The sequence below is a fragment of the Larimichthys crocea genome, unplaced genomic scaffold (assembly GCF_000972845.2).
Source record: "Larimichthys crocea isolate SSNF unplaced genomic scaffold, L_crocea_2.0 scaffold27, whole genome shotgun sequence".
Lineage (NCBI taxonomy): Eukaryota > Metazoa > Chordata > Actinopteri > Sciaenidae > Larimichthys > Larimichthys crocea.
Genome location: NW_020853563.1, coordinates 247,729 through 262,265, shown reverse-complemented (window position 1 = coordinate 262,265; position 14,537 = coordinate 247,729). Strand labels below are relative to the sequence as shown.

At 41.7% G+C, this 14,537-nt stretch overlaps 1 protein-coding gene across 5 annotated transcripts; it reads right to left on the bottom strand.

Moving 5' to 3' along the window:
* Nucleotides 1-38: 38 nt before the first annotated feature.
* On the bottom strand, nt 39-11,615 carry mtmr1a (myotubularin related protein 1a). Of its 5 annotated transcripts, XM_019256944.2 has the most exons (20): nt 11,215-11,615; nt 9,791-9,896; nt 9,651-9,674; nt 8,610-8,633; nt 7,979-8,047; nt 6,443-6,530; nt 6,236-6,330; nt 6,040-6,147; nt 5,484-5,582; nt 5,061-5,144; nt 4,826-4,975; nt 4,352-4,540; nt 4,039-4,224; nt 3,691-3,849; nt 3,553-3,600; nt 2,704-2,796; nt 2,494-2,607; nt 2,368-2,411; nt 2,163-2,295; nt 39-1,617 (listed from the first exon to the last, which is right to left on the bottom strand). In XM_019256944.2, exons 1-20 carry the CDS (start codon nt 11,319-11,321, stop codon nt 1,450-1,452), a joined length of 2,088 nt encoding a protein of 695 aa, XP_019112489.1. In that variant the 5' UTR covers nt 11,322-11,615; the 3' UTR covers nt 39-1,449. The 5 variants fall into 5 exon arrangements, with proteins under 5 accessions (XP_019112489.1, XP_019112490.1, XP_019112491.1 ...); XM_019256945.2 differs by lacking the exon at nt 8,610-8,633 and having other exon boundaries at nt 11,215-11,614; XM_019256946.2 differs by lacking the exon at nt 7,979-8,047 and having other exon boundaries at nt 11,215-11,610.
* Between the last annotated feature and the right edge of the window lie 2,922 nt (nt 11,616-14,537).

Sequence of the window (14,537 nt, the reverse complement as noted above, 5' to 3'; positions counted from 1 at the left end):
CACAGTGCAGCCAAATCTAGTATTTCTTTTCTATGTAAACTTTTGATTTCATCATTTTGTGATAATTGTAATAAAAAACAAATATACCGTCATGATTTTTCTCAGTATTGTCCATGCACTCTTCTAAAACCGTATTAACACTGTTGATGTCTGAACTAAAAATAACTTTTGTGAATGTGGTTCACTTATATTTTTCTATGTTAACATATTTTTAGATTTGTGTATGTTGATTTTAATCAAATTTATTTTGTCAACAGGTTCCACATAATTGTATTGTTAGTTATTTAAAATGAAAAATGTTATGTTAAGGGATAAAATTACATTTAAAAAAAATTTTTTGCAACATTTTTTAATTTTAAATAACTCAATAGAAATATGTGGAACCTGTTGACAAAAAGTCAACACTTCATTTTTGTGGTAACAAAAGAGCATCAGCCACATGGAGTGCTAAAACACCACAGTCATCATATTAATAAGTATAGTTTATCACACACAGTATTAGTGTATATGTTGGCCAATAAGAATCCGGTTATTAAAAAACTGTGACCAAGATATGTGCTGAAAACTTCCACCTGTCACTGCTCAAACTGTGTAACTTTTAATATCTTCACAGATCTTTGATATTTCAACCAAACAATTTCTTGTTACTGATCAGAAACCGTTATTTGATTATCAATAAACATATACAGTATCTGTCTGCCAGTCAAAGAGGGAGGACGTCACAGTCCATCATAAACATGTCTGAATGTGTGAACATGGTTTGTAAACTTGCTCCTTTCAATCAATGAATCCACACACACCATCAGAAAGATTAGAGCTACACACACACAACAAAAACACTGATTAGAAATTCAAGTGGTTTTACTACAGTAAAAACAAAGTGGTCAGCAACGACACATACACATACACACAGAGGAACAGTGACAGAGTGTGTGTGTATGCATGATGAAGAGGAACAGGTTCATGATTTGGACTCTAAAGGTTTCTAATCTGATGCAGAAGATAAAGTGAGAGAGAGAGTGTGTGTACAAGACGCAGTTGTTTTATTTCAACACTCCAGGTCACTGCAGTCGTCCGTAACATGTCACTGGCAGCCTTCTGCAGTCACACCAATAAGAGCCCTGAGACACATGGGAGCAATTCTTCATAGAAAAATAAAAACACTAAATAAAATTGGAGGAAGTTGATGAACTGGCTTTTCTCATTGTTTAAATAATATAAATAAGAAGAAGAGGTCGAGTTAGTTCACAGACAGATACTTTGAAATACTTTCTTTAAATACTTTCATTTGCTAAAATTTAGGAACGTTAATATAAAACTGTAAACTGTTAACCTCACTATGTGGAGTAACTGCATGCATTTAACTGTGTGTGAGTGTGCACGTGTGTGTGTGCACATGTGTGTGTGTGGCAGATAGTGATGTGTAAGGGTGTTTCTCATGTGTGTGTGTCAGACAGCAGTGTGCAGTGGAGTCCCTGGGGTGTGTGTGGGGGAGTGGGAGTGTTCAGATGAGGAGGACAGGGAGTGGGAGGAGGCCTCTCTCTGCAGCTCCTCCACCCTCCTCTGGAGCTCTGCTCTGAGGATCAGCAGCTCCTTCAGCGTCTGGTGCACCGGCACCTGAAATACACCATCACAGCATCAGTAACACTCTGCATAAGTCACTCCAGGCACACTCCAGGCACACTCCAGGCAAACCCTGCACAAAACCATGGAGGTTTAAACTGACTGGGTCTCCATAACTCTATAATTTATAACTAAAATTTCATTTTCTTTAATGAACCAAATGATTGAACACAAAAAAAATATTTTTACAAGAAGCACGAGTGAATAAAGCATCATATCAAAGACTGCCTGCAGAATATGAGATTGAAATGATCATTTTACAAGAAAATAAATTTAATTGAATTTGAAAACAAATCTTCTTCTTGTTGATTCATTGTTTCTTTGATCAGACTGACTTCATGTTCTGGTAGGATTAACTCCACCAGCCTTCTTCACCATATATTTGTATTTTGTGTGTGTACTTTATGTCCTGCCTGCATTAAGTTTTATGTTTCATGTAGCACCATGGGCCTTTGTGAACACTGTTTTACTGTGTACTGTGTATATGGTTGAAATTATAATACAGATAATTGACTTCAGCAGCCACAGAGGTGGGGTACCTGTGGTCTCATGTGTGGGTTCCAGCGGGCGTAGTAACTGCTCCACAGCTCCAGATGTCTGGAGGAAACCAGTGGATATAGAACATGGTGCTCGTAGTCCACGTAGAAGGGATTGGTGAAGTCTTCAGGTTGGCTGGAAGAGGACAACAATGAACTGTCAGAGAATCAACACTCACTCATCCTGATGTGGTTCAATACATCTCACCTGTTAATGTAGGACCACAGGGACACCGTCTTGATCTGCACCTCCTACACACGACACAGGAAGAGTTTCATGTGACTTAACTACCTTAACTACTTGACTGCCTTAAACAGAAAGAATGGTACAAACCTTGGCTGACCTCTCCTGCTCACTGTTATACAGGAATGTACCAAACAGACAGCTGTAGAGGTGGTCCAGCACAGTGATGAGGAACAGCTCGTTGAACTCAAAGGCTGCTGGGAACTGCAGGAACAGAAGTGATCATCAGCTTCATGATTGGCTGAGCGTACAAAATGGATTTAGATATATTGTGTCATGGCGATACTCCTCAAGTCTCACCTGTCGAGTCATCTGCCAAACACAGTCGATGAACTGGACGAAGAGAGGCGAGCGCTCTGAGTTAGCGTGGTTCTCATCACCATGGCCCACACGCTACAACACAGAAAACAAAGCAGGGCTTTACTATGTGTGTAAAAATGATGACACACAGACAACTCAACACATAGAAGAGTGGCTGTAGTATGTCACACAGACTGCACATGCAGCTAATGTGTAGCATCAGACATTAGACTTAGAATTTTGGTTCCAATTACTGTGTATTTCTTAGACGCAGAGAAGGTGAACAGATGGTGTGCAAGTGCTTTGCAGGTGACACTGTCTGTGATTTATTCAAATTTCAAGCATGGCTACCACAGCATTCTGCATCAACAAGCACTTTGAGTTTAGTGGGACCATCATTTGTTTTTTACCAGAACAATGACCCCAAACACACTTCCAGGTAAGGCTACTGGACCAAGAAAGAGAGTGATGGAGTGCAGCATCAGATGATGGCATGTTGAACCACCATGTTTCTACAGTAGCCCAGAAAAGGCAGTGTATACACTAGTTCTAGATAGGAACTCACAGCCACTGTAATTTCTTCTTCACACTCGGAATACAAGAGTAAGTGGTGGGGGCTGTAATGCCACTAAATCCTACACGCTGGTCCTGAACGAGAAAATGAGGGAAAAAATCTGGGCTGTTTCCAGGGACACACATTTTCTGATTCAATGCTGTATCCATAACTGCATTTATTTGTATTTTCAATCTTCTGTGTACTGTGATACAGTACAGACTGTACTGACTGCTAAGTGTGCTTGCTAAAAGCTGCTTTTTGAGCATTCAAGCAAAGAGAACTTGTTTCCTTACAGCAGCAAACTTATGTCCAAAACTGATCCACTCCTTCTCCATCAGAACCTGCAAACAAAAACACACATACAGAGTGTGTTATTTGTTGTAAAGATCAAGACTACAATATGTAGCTGACACTGTGATGTAGTGTGTGACCTGGAATCCTCTGAGAGTGCGGTAGTGACTGTCCAGCATCAACATGGCCAGAGAGGTGAGCTGGGCGGTTCTGTCCCAGCCGTCACTGCAGTGAACCACCACTGACGTCTTTCCAGATTCCAGCTTATCGGCTATCTTTGCTGCTCCTGCTAATAACAGCTAGACAGACAGACAGACAGACAAACACACACACACACTCGCGATCAACAAAAGTCTGTGTTGCCAGTATAATATATTGATGATAGACACATTCTGCAGCTAATAGTTTAATAATTATTCTGCGACAACTGGGAATTTATTCTATATCGTGTGTGTGTGTGTGTGTGTATTTGTACGTGTGTGATTTACCCGTATGTACTCCAGCCAGTGTGTCTGGTCAATAGCAGAGTGCCAGTGGGCTTCATCTATCGTAGGATAAACCACATCCTTCATCTTCCTCAGAGACTCCCTCATCACGTGGATATTGGGGATTTCCAGGAAGTTCAGCTCCACGTTTGGGTAGAAACTCTCACTTTCATACCCGCCATCCTTTGCCTGGATGTGTTGGAGGTATCAGAGTGCAAAACAATGGAACAACATCTGTCAATGTGTAATATGAAGGTGAGAGAGAGAGAGAGAGAGAGAGAGAGAGAGAGAGAGAGAGAGCATGTCGCTGTCGTACCTTGTTGGTGACAGCTACACTGCTCTGCCGGGCATCAAAAATGGTGAGCTTGTGGGACTGGGCGTTGGCATCCATGATGATCTGGAGGAAGCGTTCATCCTCTTTACAGCGACGGTCTGAAGGTCCGACTAATGGCTGGCTGCAGCGTACAATGGTGGCCTGAGACTCTGGGTGAATCCAGGACAAGACCTGCAGGAAGAATACGACCAGTTCAGGACCAGGAAGACAGCCATAGGACACGTCACTGAGCCACACTGATGCACTTTGGTGTAACACAAACACACTGTACTGCCCGTTTCCTGAAACTACAGATTTGTGTAGTGTTTTTAAAAATGTGTCTTCAGTTTATATACAGGTCATATAGAGCATCAGTATTAAACTAAAGACAGTTTTATCTAGTACATTTAAAAAGCCATAACAATATCATGGTTGCTGACAGATGATCTTTCACGGTCACATGGTTCTGGGACTGACCGGTATGCGGTGCTTGGCTCTAAACACAGCCACTCGTTTGATATCTTCATCTGTGATGTTGGTGGGGATGACCAGGATGGAGGGATAGGTGTCACACAGCTCGTAGGAGCTGTTTATCTTACTGATGGTCCAGCTTTCATTAGGGAGACCCTGAAACACAAGAAGCACAGAGAAGAAAACATTGAAGATTCTTCTTTTCTAAATCCCATTGATCTTGTGTTAGTGTTACACTTACCTGCCGTCTGTACTCTGCAGTCGGGTCGTACACTTTCCAGCCATCCACAGGAAACTGCTCCTTGTACAGGAAGGCAAACAGAGGCTGCCAGAGGACAACAGCACAGATGTTAGCATTCAGTCATTATCCAGCTGAAACATGATGTGTGTGTGAAGAATTTCTTATTTACACAGCTGATATCATTGAAACATTCTGTGTAAAGCCTTTTTATCCAATGACCTGTTTCATCATCAAATCATCTATTGACCATTTCTTTCAAATAACTGATCAATTGTGCAATTATACACTGCGGAATTCAATAAAAACAGCCTGTGTTGTCATTGTTACATTTCATGTTTCATGAGTTTATACTCATAGGGCCACTAGTTACAACAAGAAATGTATGCAGCACAACATGTATGAACACATCTGAGTGAGACTGACCAGGCTGTGAGACAGGGGGAAGGCATGCTTGGCCAGCACCTCCACCACGTCCGGATGGTTTTCCTCTGTTTTATAAGCAAACCTGGGACTCCTCATGTCCTGATGCAGGGACAACATTTGAAGAAATGTCAACAGAAAGAGCAGACTCATCACAGGTACATCCCAAATAATTCAATAAATCCTCTGGTCCCATGTGAGAGTTTCTTAGTGTTATTTTATTGGAAACGGAGTATCTTTGTTTATGATTTCAGAAGAGGTGAAAACATTTTGTGCCACTACTCTGTGTTAGCTATGCAGCCCACTGGTTAGTGAATGACATATTGTTCATGGCTAACCAACAGCTACAACCTAAGTCAACTGCATAACTAACGTTAGTCATGGAAAGACACAGTATATGTCTGCAGCTTGTGTTTGAAGTGCAGTGAGAGTGCTGGAAGCAAACATGAATGCCAGTTTAGAACATGGGTTAGTGTTACACTTTAAACTGTTTTTTCAACCGGTCACACTTTTGTTCCTGTTGGAAAGTAAAGTTTGAGTGTGTTTTTTTGTGTGTTACCTTGCAGACCAGTTCCAGTCCTTTAGTGTTCTCTCCCTGGTTGTGAACACTGATGGTCTCCAGTCTGCTGATGACTCCCAGGTTGACATCAAGAATGAACGGAGACTCCTGGAAGCACACAGAGGAACATGAACATGAACACACAAACAGTAAAGAGGACGGTGAATTAAAGAATGGTGAATGAGATGTGACGTACCCTTTCCACACTGGTGAAATACAGTTTATAGTCTGTGATGGTCAGGGTTCCATTAACCAGACCGCTGAACGGACAGATATACATCACGTCCTTGACTGCATGTCAACACACACAGATTGATTTGCAAATAAGTAAATTCAGCCTGATGCTTTAAATAAAATATCAAGTATAAGAAAGCATACACACAATAACTGATGACTTATTTACCTGAAGTCTGCATGGTCTCTCCTGGAAGCAGGGGAACCTGGTTCTGGAACATTCTGACCTGTGCCCCGTATCTCAGAGCTGAAAGGTTCTGTACGGAACACAGAGCAGTGAGTGGGGCCACAACAGCCAGCTCCACCTGCACCACTGACATTTATGAGTATCTATTGGCAGAAATTTAATATAATCTTCATAACTATGTTTGGTTGGTGTCTAATCACCTGTTCTGTTTGTTACCTTACCTGTTGCCTTTAAGATCTATAGAGGAAGCAGGTCCACCATGTCATTATTATTATTGATGCTGTACATCCCATACTCTGTACATCAGCAGATCAGCATAAACTATGATGGACTCCTGTGTACTTTCTCTGCACTGACTGAACTGATTCTGACAACAATTACAATCGGCATCTTGACCACTAGATGCCACTAAATCCTACTAATGCTCTAACTTTAATGAACAGAACTGGTCAGCTTTGGTAACAGGTCAGTCCAATAAGGGCATACAATAGTGCTGCTCAACCTCCCTGTTAATACAGGTGTGTCAGCAAGCAGGAGCACAAACAGTAGTGACAATGTTTGAAAGGCTAAACAGTAAAATATTCTGTTAGATTTAAAATGAATAGATCTATCTTTATTCAGTAGATTTGGACTTTTGGAGTTATTGGAAAAGTGGATCATGTGAGACTAAATCAAACCTACTAGTAACAATATTAGTGCAGTCTGCAATCTGCAACTGTACACAAACTGGACTTTTGACTCAATCCTACACAGCTACCACTGGATCGAATTCTACAAACAGAATAAACAGACATGCAAAATAACAAACTGCGCAACATTTCAATGTTGACTGAGAATTGAAATATCAATTTCATGAATGAAGCTTTCAGCTATTTGGTACAGTCCTAATGTCCAGTGCATAAACAACTAAATAAGAAGATTCATATGGTGATTAGTGATTTAGTATTTCACTCATTTAGTACTGTGAAAGAAAAAGTTTAGTACAAATGGATCAAACAGAGACTTTTAGTGCTTTAGTATAAGCCAATCTTTCATAAGAGCCTCCATGTCTGGTGAACGCACATCAAAACTCTAAAACTAGATGTGGGAGCAAGGGATGTAGTAATTTAAATCACCTGTACCGGTTTGTAGTTTTTGTTGTTGCATCAGAGAGGGGGTGAGTGGGGTGCCGTGATTTTCTGTTGACCGCGAACGCAAACGCAAATGCAAATGCAATCTTTGTCATACCATCTACGGAGCATCATGTGAGTTAAATCCCGTATGTGTGTTTATCAATAAAACAACTAAAAGCAGCTACGGACGGATGTTTTGTTTGTACATAGCGTGTCGGACAGATCACCCTACATCAGCCTCTCCGCTGCTAATTGTTGCGCTGGATAGCCGCTAATACACTAGATAAGGTGGCATTTTAATGGGACTGAAGGAGGCGCAGGCAGCAGGAGAGGAGCAGCAGAATGAGGCAGAGTGAGGATGAGAAGGTAAACAGGAGAAAGGTCAGAGTGACAGACAAAGACTTGCCAAAGCATTGGAAGGATGCTCAGAATCACTTTCTCCATGGTAACAAAGCCCTTCATCCTGTGAATCTTGCTGCAGGGAAGAGCCGCATGGAGAAAGTGAGAAAAGAGAAAAGAGAGAGAAAGAGACATTATACAGTAAACAGACATCATTGTGTTATTACTGTGTCACTACTCACTCTGTGCTGTGCTTGTTGGGACAACGTTGCATTAGAGAAAGATTTAAGTTATTACCCCACTTGTGAGCTGCTATTGACATGATTTTTCTGTAAGCACTGTTGTTATTTATGTGGTAATAGTGCTGATTTCATACCCATATGGCCATGTTAATAAAGTCTCAGTGAAGGTGGGACAGAGAGAATGTTAAGGCCTTAAGAAAGGAAGCATGCTGAGCTGCAGAGGATCTGTTCAGTCTACTGTGGGTCTGACTAAGTACAGGTTTGTGTAGGAAGAACATTTCATCTCTGCCATCTGACATCACTCTCAAGTCTAACCTATCATATCACTTTGATTTGCCTCAACCACACAATGACATCCTGTTTACTGCACATGAAATAACCCGTGCACATTCTACAACAGTCAGAGCCAAAAACACTGCGACAGGTCAGGTCACACGCACAAGCTACAACTCTTACCCTGGGATTCAGCCTCTTGGACACCTGGAGGTTAACAACACACACACACACATGCATGCATACACACACACACACACACATAGTATTTTACAAAATGGAAACAACATGTTTACTGTCTGATATCAAACTGAAGGTTACTTTTGCATCATTCCTTCTTGGAAAAATCTTCAGATTCACGTCACATTCACAGTATCTGGTGACAGACACACAAAAGCTCGGTAATACAAACATCTAAGCAACACAACAACGGAAACCTGCTGCAATATGAGAAGAGAGCTGCCCAACAGCTCAGCAAATAGATTTGTGAATGATTTTCAAGCACAAGCAGCAGCAAACGCTTCACAGAACATGTCTGCTCTGCACAGAAGAGCTGACATCTCACTTGACATTAATAGAAATCTAATATTACTATGACGCACACATGTTCAGGTCATCAGTCTCAGTGTTTCTTTAAAAAAAAAAAAAGACATTTCAGGTGACTCTGAAGACTACTACGTGAGGATATGTGCTTTCTGCTTCGTCTATCTATTAATGTAAACTTCCTGCCAAAATCATTTTACTCCACACGTGCTGTATTCAGAAAACCTGTCTCTAAACAATGTAGCGTGCTGAAGCGAACATTAGTGATTAGTGATTTAGTATTTCACTCATTTAGTATTGTGAAAGAAAAAGTTGAGTACAAATGGATCAAACAGAGACTTTTAGTGCTTTAGTATAAGCCAGTCTTATATTAGACCTGAACTCTCCAGAACTGAGAGGCTGAAAACTTTCCTGCCTTTTTTGCATGAAAAATGACTTCTACAATGAAAACACAAGGTCATTATTTTTCTGCTAGTTGATAAGTTGACTAATTGTTTCTTCTTGCTGATGCAGATATGTTCTGTGTCAGTGTTCCATTCGATGAAACAAGCGTGTGCACACACACACACACACACACACACACACACACACACACACAAACACACTCACTCACACACACACACCTGATACACAAAGCTCAACCACACGTTACATACATGTTGCCTTTTGTGTCTGCCTTACCATAAAATCTGCTCTTCTCCCAGCCTATCAGTAACAAAACACAAAATGATAAGAAATACTGTCAGCAGTGTGTGTTTGTGTGTGTGTGTGTGTGTGTGTGTGTGTGTGTGTGTATGTGTGTGTATATGAGTGTTAGCTACCTTGTTGTCCCTGTTCACGATGTCAGGTGGGACTGATCCTGAGATCTGACTGGAGATGGTGGCCGCTATCAGCTGTTTACACCACTCTACATGAGAACCTGTTGGACTGAACAGACAGAGACAAGGAAAAGCTGACATGTATTCTAGAGTGCAACCGATGTATCAGTCGGCCAAAAATCGGAGATATTATGGGACAATAAAATATACGATGCTAACAATGAAAACTAACTTTGGACCTTCTTCTCAATATGAACAGATCTAACAGCAGCCAGTCAGATCCACCTCCTACTGGAAACCATAGTTTGTAAAATGTCAGTGGTGAAGAAAGTCAATGTTAAAGTGGAAAAAAGTAGATGGAAGGTGCATGAAGGTGACCTCAGGGAGATGAAACACACTTATGATCTACATAAGCCATAATCCATCTACATAGAAAGGACAAAATAGGTAACAGCATTAAGAACAGATGGAGACAGTCAACACAATCTGCTGTCAATCAGCAGCAAACAGGACATGACACAACCAATGTTTTCCATCAGCTGAACAGATTCTACCTGGCAACAACACTGTTCTGTTAAGTACTATTAAGTTACAAGATAAAGCTTTACATTAAAAGGTTATTTATTATTTTATTATGAAATATATTCCAAGCAAGCCGTGTGGGCACCATTCAAATGTTTACATCATGTTATTCTACTTTATGTTAATAAGCTGTATTGAAAGCTTGAACTAATGAACCCTGTTTGAATAAACACACACCTGTGTGTCCTGGGTGTCATCCTCTAAATTATCATTCATATTTCAGTAGATATTAAGCTTACATAGTGAATATTACTGAACAAATCTTAATTTCATCTTCTAACGAAACATTAGGCCTGGGACCCTCCCCGGGTTAACCCTCCCAGGTTAACCCTCTCCGGGCTGGTCCAGGTCCTGGGCTGGGTTGGGAGCTGGTGAGATGTTGGTTAGCTGTTGGCTTCTACGTTCAGAGAGTGCAACTACGGCTCACATGTTGGCGGGCATCATGTAAAAAACATGTAAACATGTCAGCCGCAGCATCTCTGACAGAGCACACTATGTGTGTGTGTGTGTGTGTGTGTGTGTGTGTGTGTGTGTGTGTACAGTACTGTGTTACTGAGCTAACGCTAGCTGTTAGCGGTCTTCTTCTTATATATACTCATTTAAACACGCTTGTAGCTCATTCGCCTTTAGCTGCTGTATCGTAGGTGTAGTCCAATCAAAAAGCAGACATTATATAACAAACTCTGTTACTGGACAATCATTTGAACCAGTTCAAAACGACGCTTGGGTGAGAGCAGCTCTGCTTCGTGTGTTGTAAGGAAATGTTCCCCTTCAGGAAATATATTATGTCATTATTTTTGGAAAATGACATATCGTGGAAAAAGTCAGCCGTAAACTTGACTCACCTATCCACGGTCTCAGCGGCGGCTGGTCCGCAGGTCGGCGAGCCCCACGGCTTTCTGTTCGGGCCTGATCCAACCCCATCCCCGGCAGCTCCGGCCTGTTTCTCCATCTGCCAGAGAAGTGTTTACTTCAGGGTCACTGGGGTCGTGCGGATTGTTTCCTCTGATATGAAGTTAAACCTTTGTTCAAATGCAATGTCCGCCCTTTGTTCCGTCTGTGAAATGAGTTCGGAAGCTGTAGACCGGACTCTGTGGTTTCCTGTCATCTGTGTCTGTGCTTCCTCCTCACGGCTCTCTCTCGCTTGCATCTCCTCGCTCTGTAGCTCCGCCTGTTTACAACGAGGATGAGAGGACGGAGGGCACCGTTGTCAGTGAACGCCTCATTCGTGTTAGTGCACTTGAGAGTGATATACATATGATATATATATGTCACGTCATAACGTGTTATAACGCGCGATAACATAGATTGAAATATTTTACGTCACATGTGATAAGATTTGAGCGATTTGTCCTTTTGACTCACCCGGTAAGAAGGCAGCATCAACAGGATGAAGGGCCCTCCAACAAAGTGAATGGGCCCTTCTGAGTGAGGCAGAATTCAGCGTTTGCTGAAATATTCCTGTTCAAATGAAAATTGGACCATTTGCTTTATTGTGCCCTGACAACGGCAAACCAAACTGTCATTGCCAAAATGATGATAGTACCTTCTACACTAACTATAGAAACTATTCACTTAAATTCATAATTTCTTATTTTCTTTCATCCATCCATCTTCTATAACCTCTTCTCCTCATCAGGGTCAGAAGCGGGGTACATCCGGGACACGTCGCCAGCTCATCACAAATATACATATATTTTATTCAGACATAAATATACAGTGTGTATGTGAAAAAAACTATATATGCAGTGCCTAACAAATTTATTAGACCACCAACCAATGTGAACTCTATGCCACAGCTGTCCTAAATGAACAGCATTGGTAATTACCAAAATAATTTTTGATGTTTCTGTAATGGTTAATACTGTGGTGACATTAAGGGAGACCTGGTGGGTGACGTCAGGATTAGGACTCTTTAATCACTGATGCGGTGCAGCTGGGAGGGGGGCGTGGAGGAGAGACAATTTTGATAAGGGCCGGAGATGTGGCGTGGGGAGAGAGGAGCAACACGTTCGGCGACGCGGTACTCTGTCAGCGGGGGTGGGTGTCGTTCGCAGCTAGTTAGAGCTGCCGGCGACGAAGACAGGTAGCCAGGGGGAAGTTAGTGGTGTATGTGTCAGGAGGGGAGGCCTGTTGCCTCCTGTAGTTAGACCAGGGCCTCTGTAGAGAGTGCCGTGTGGCCATCGCTCCCTGGGCAGCCGCCACAGTGCCCTCCGGATCGCCAGTCAGTCCCTGTCCTCGCCGTCCAGCGAAGCCGTTGCCCCGGGGAGTTGGACGGTGGCACCAGCGCAGACCCCGGGGGAGGGTCTCGCCAATCGGGCGAGCTAAGTGCACTTTAACATTTTTATATGTATTTGTCATTTAGTGTTTGTGTATATAGGTCGGCCTATTTTTTATATCTGATATCCGGTGGTAGGGTTTCAGTCTCATGGGTGCCAAACGCTGCAGGTTCGCCGTGTGTGGGGTGGTGTCTGAACTCTGCGTGCTGTGTTGAAGCGTGCCTTAAAAGCTAGTGACCCTAGCCTGATGTGTAGTGGGTTTTCATTCTGCGTGCTGTGTTTAAAGCGTGCCTTAGAAACTAGCGAAGCTAGCCTGATGTGTAGTGGGTTGTCACTGAGTTACATTAGAGGTGGACCTGCTGTTGTGACCCTCCAGAAAGAAGCCTGTGCCCCCGACCGGCATCTCCCTGTCTGATTGGAGCCCCCACCATGTTTTATGAACTTTGCTAATTATGAATAAAGGCTGTTATTTACTGTAAACCATCCTGTCTGTGTGTCTGTTCGGAGGTTCTGACGTCATCAGCTTTTATAGCTAAAGGTAAAACCCACATTTATTACAATACAGCAGTATGTAGAAGCCCTTTTAGTGCTAAAATATAGTTATTATTGTTATCTGTGAATCTTTACAAATTCACTGATATATTTCATTCTAGTTATTTACTTACATTCCTGAACAGAAGAATAGTGGTTAAATGTTATGCTTAATTCATTTCTGACTTCTCAGAGAAGCTCAGTGAGTCAGCTCAAATTTGGGTATAAAAAGTGAATTCAGTTTGAAATTCCTCATTCCTGTTTAAAACGGTAAAACATGGAGAGCTCACTGAAAAAAGAAATAGTCTGCATTAAAACAAATGATGCTGGGGTTTGCCCTGAAAGTCAAACTCAGATAATTAGTTGGAGAGCCATTAGTTGTTTTAAATTTTTTTGGCAGTCAGTGTGCAGCTCCACAGAAGTTCTCTGTAAAGCTCCGTAAAGATGCAGACCTGGACCCAGGATGAGTCTGAATAAGACAGAGGGGCCTTGCTTGGTCAGGCTCCCAGGCAAAGTTACAGCAACTTAATAAAATATAGTCTCTGGCTTTTGTTTAAAATCTGTCGACAAATTTCTAGTCAGTAGTTAGTGTAGTTTGCTCATTGTTCAGTAAAGGTCCCATGCAAATAAATATCAAAATAGGAACTATTAAAAAATATAAATATAAACCTCAAGCTGCTTTCAAAGGGACAAATATGTTGGATCTGTGCATCTGTGTCTATCTCTATCACAGGTTCCACTGCTACTGTAATCATTTTATCATTCATTGTCATTTTATCAGTCATTGTAATTCATTGTCATTTTATCAGTCATTGTAATTGTACAGTATGTTTGTGTTGATTTGTTCTGTACATGTGACATCCATTGCACGTCTGTCCGTCCTGGGAGAGGGATCCCTCCTCTGTGGCTCTTCCTGAGGTTTCTTCCACCTTTTTTCCCTGTTAAAGGTTTTTTGTGGGCAAGTTTTTCCTCACTGGAACCGAGGGTCTAAGGACAGAGGGTGTCACTCCCTGTACAGATTGTAAAGCCCTCTGAGGCAAATGTACTTTGTGACTTTGGGCTATACAAATAAAATTGATTTGATAAGAATGAACAGGAATATTTTAGCCTGATAAACAGCATGCTGACTTGAAATAAACTACATTTTGAGAACAGGCTTAAGGGGTTCTCCATTAATATAAGATGACTGATACTTGCAGGTTGCCTGCAGGATTTTAGTTGTTAACAAGCAATGTTTTGTTCATCTCATTTACATTTCTCACCAAATATGCATGTATCTTTGGTCCTTGTATCACATATCACATAACCTTGGAAAGCAAGATGGATAAAATGAATGAAAGACAATCTCAAATAAATAA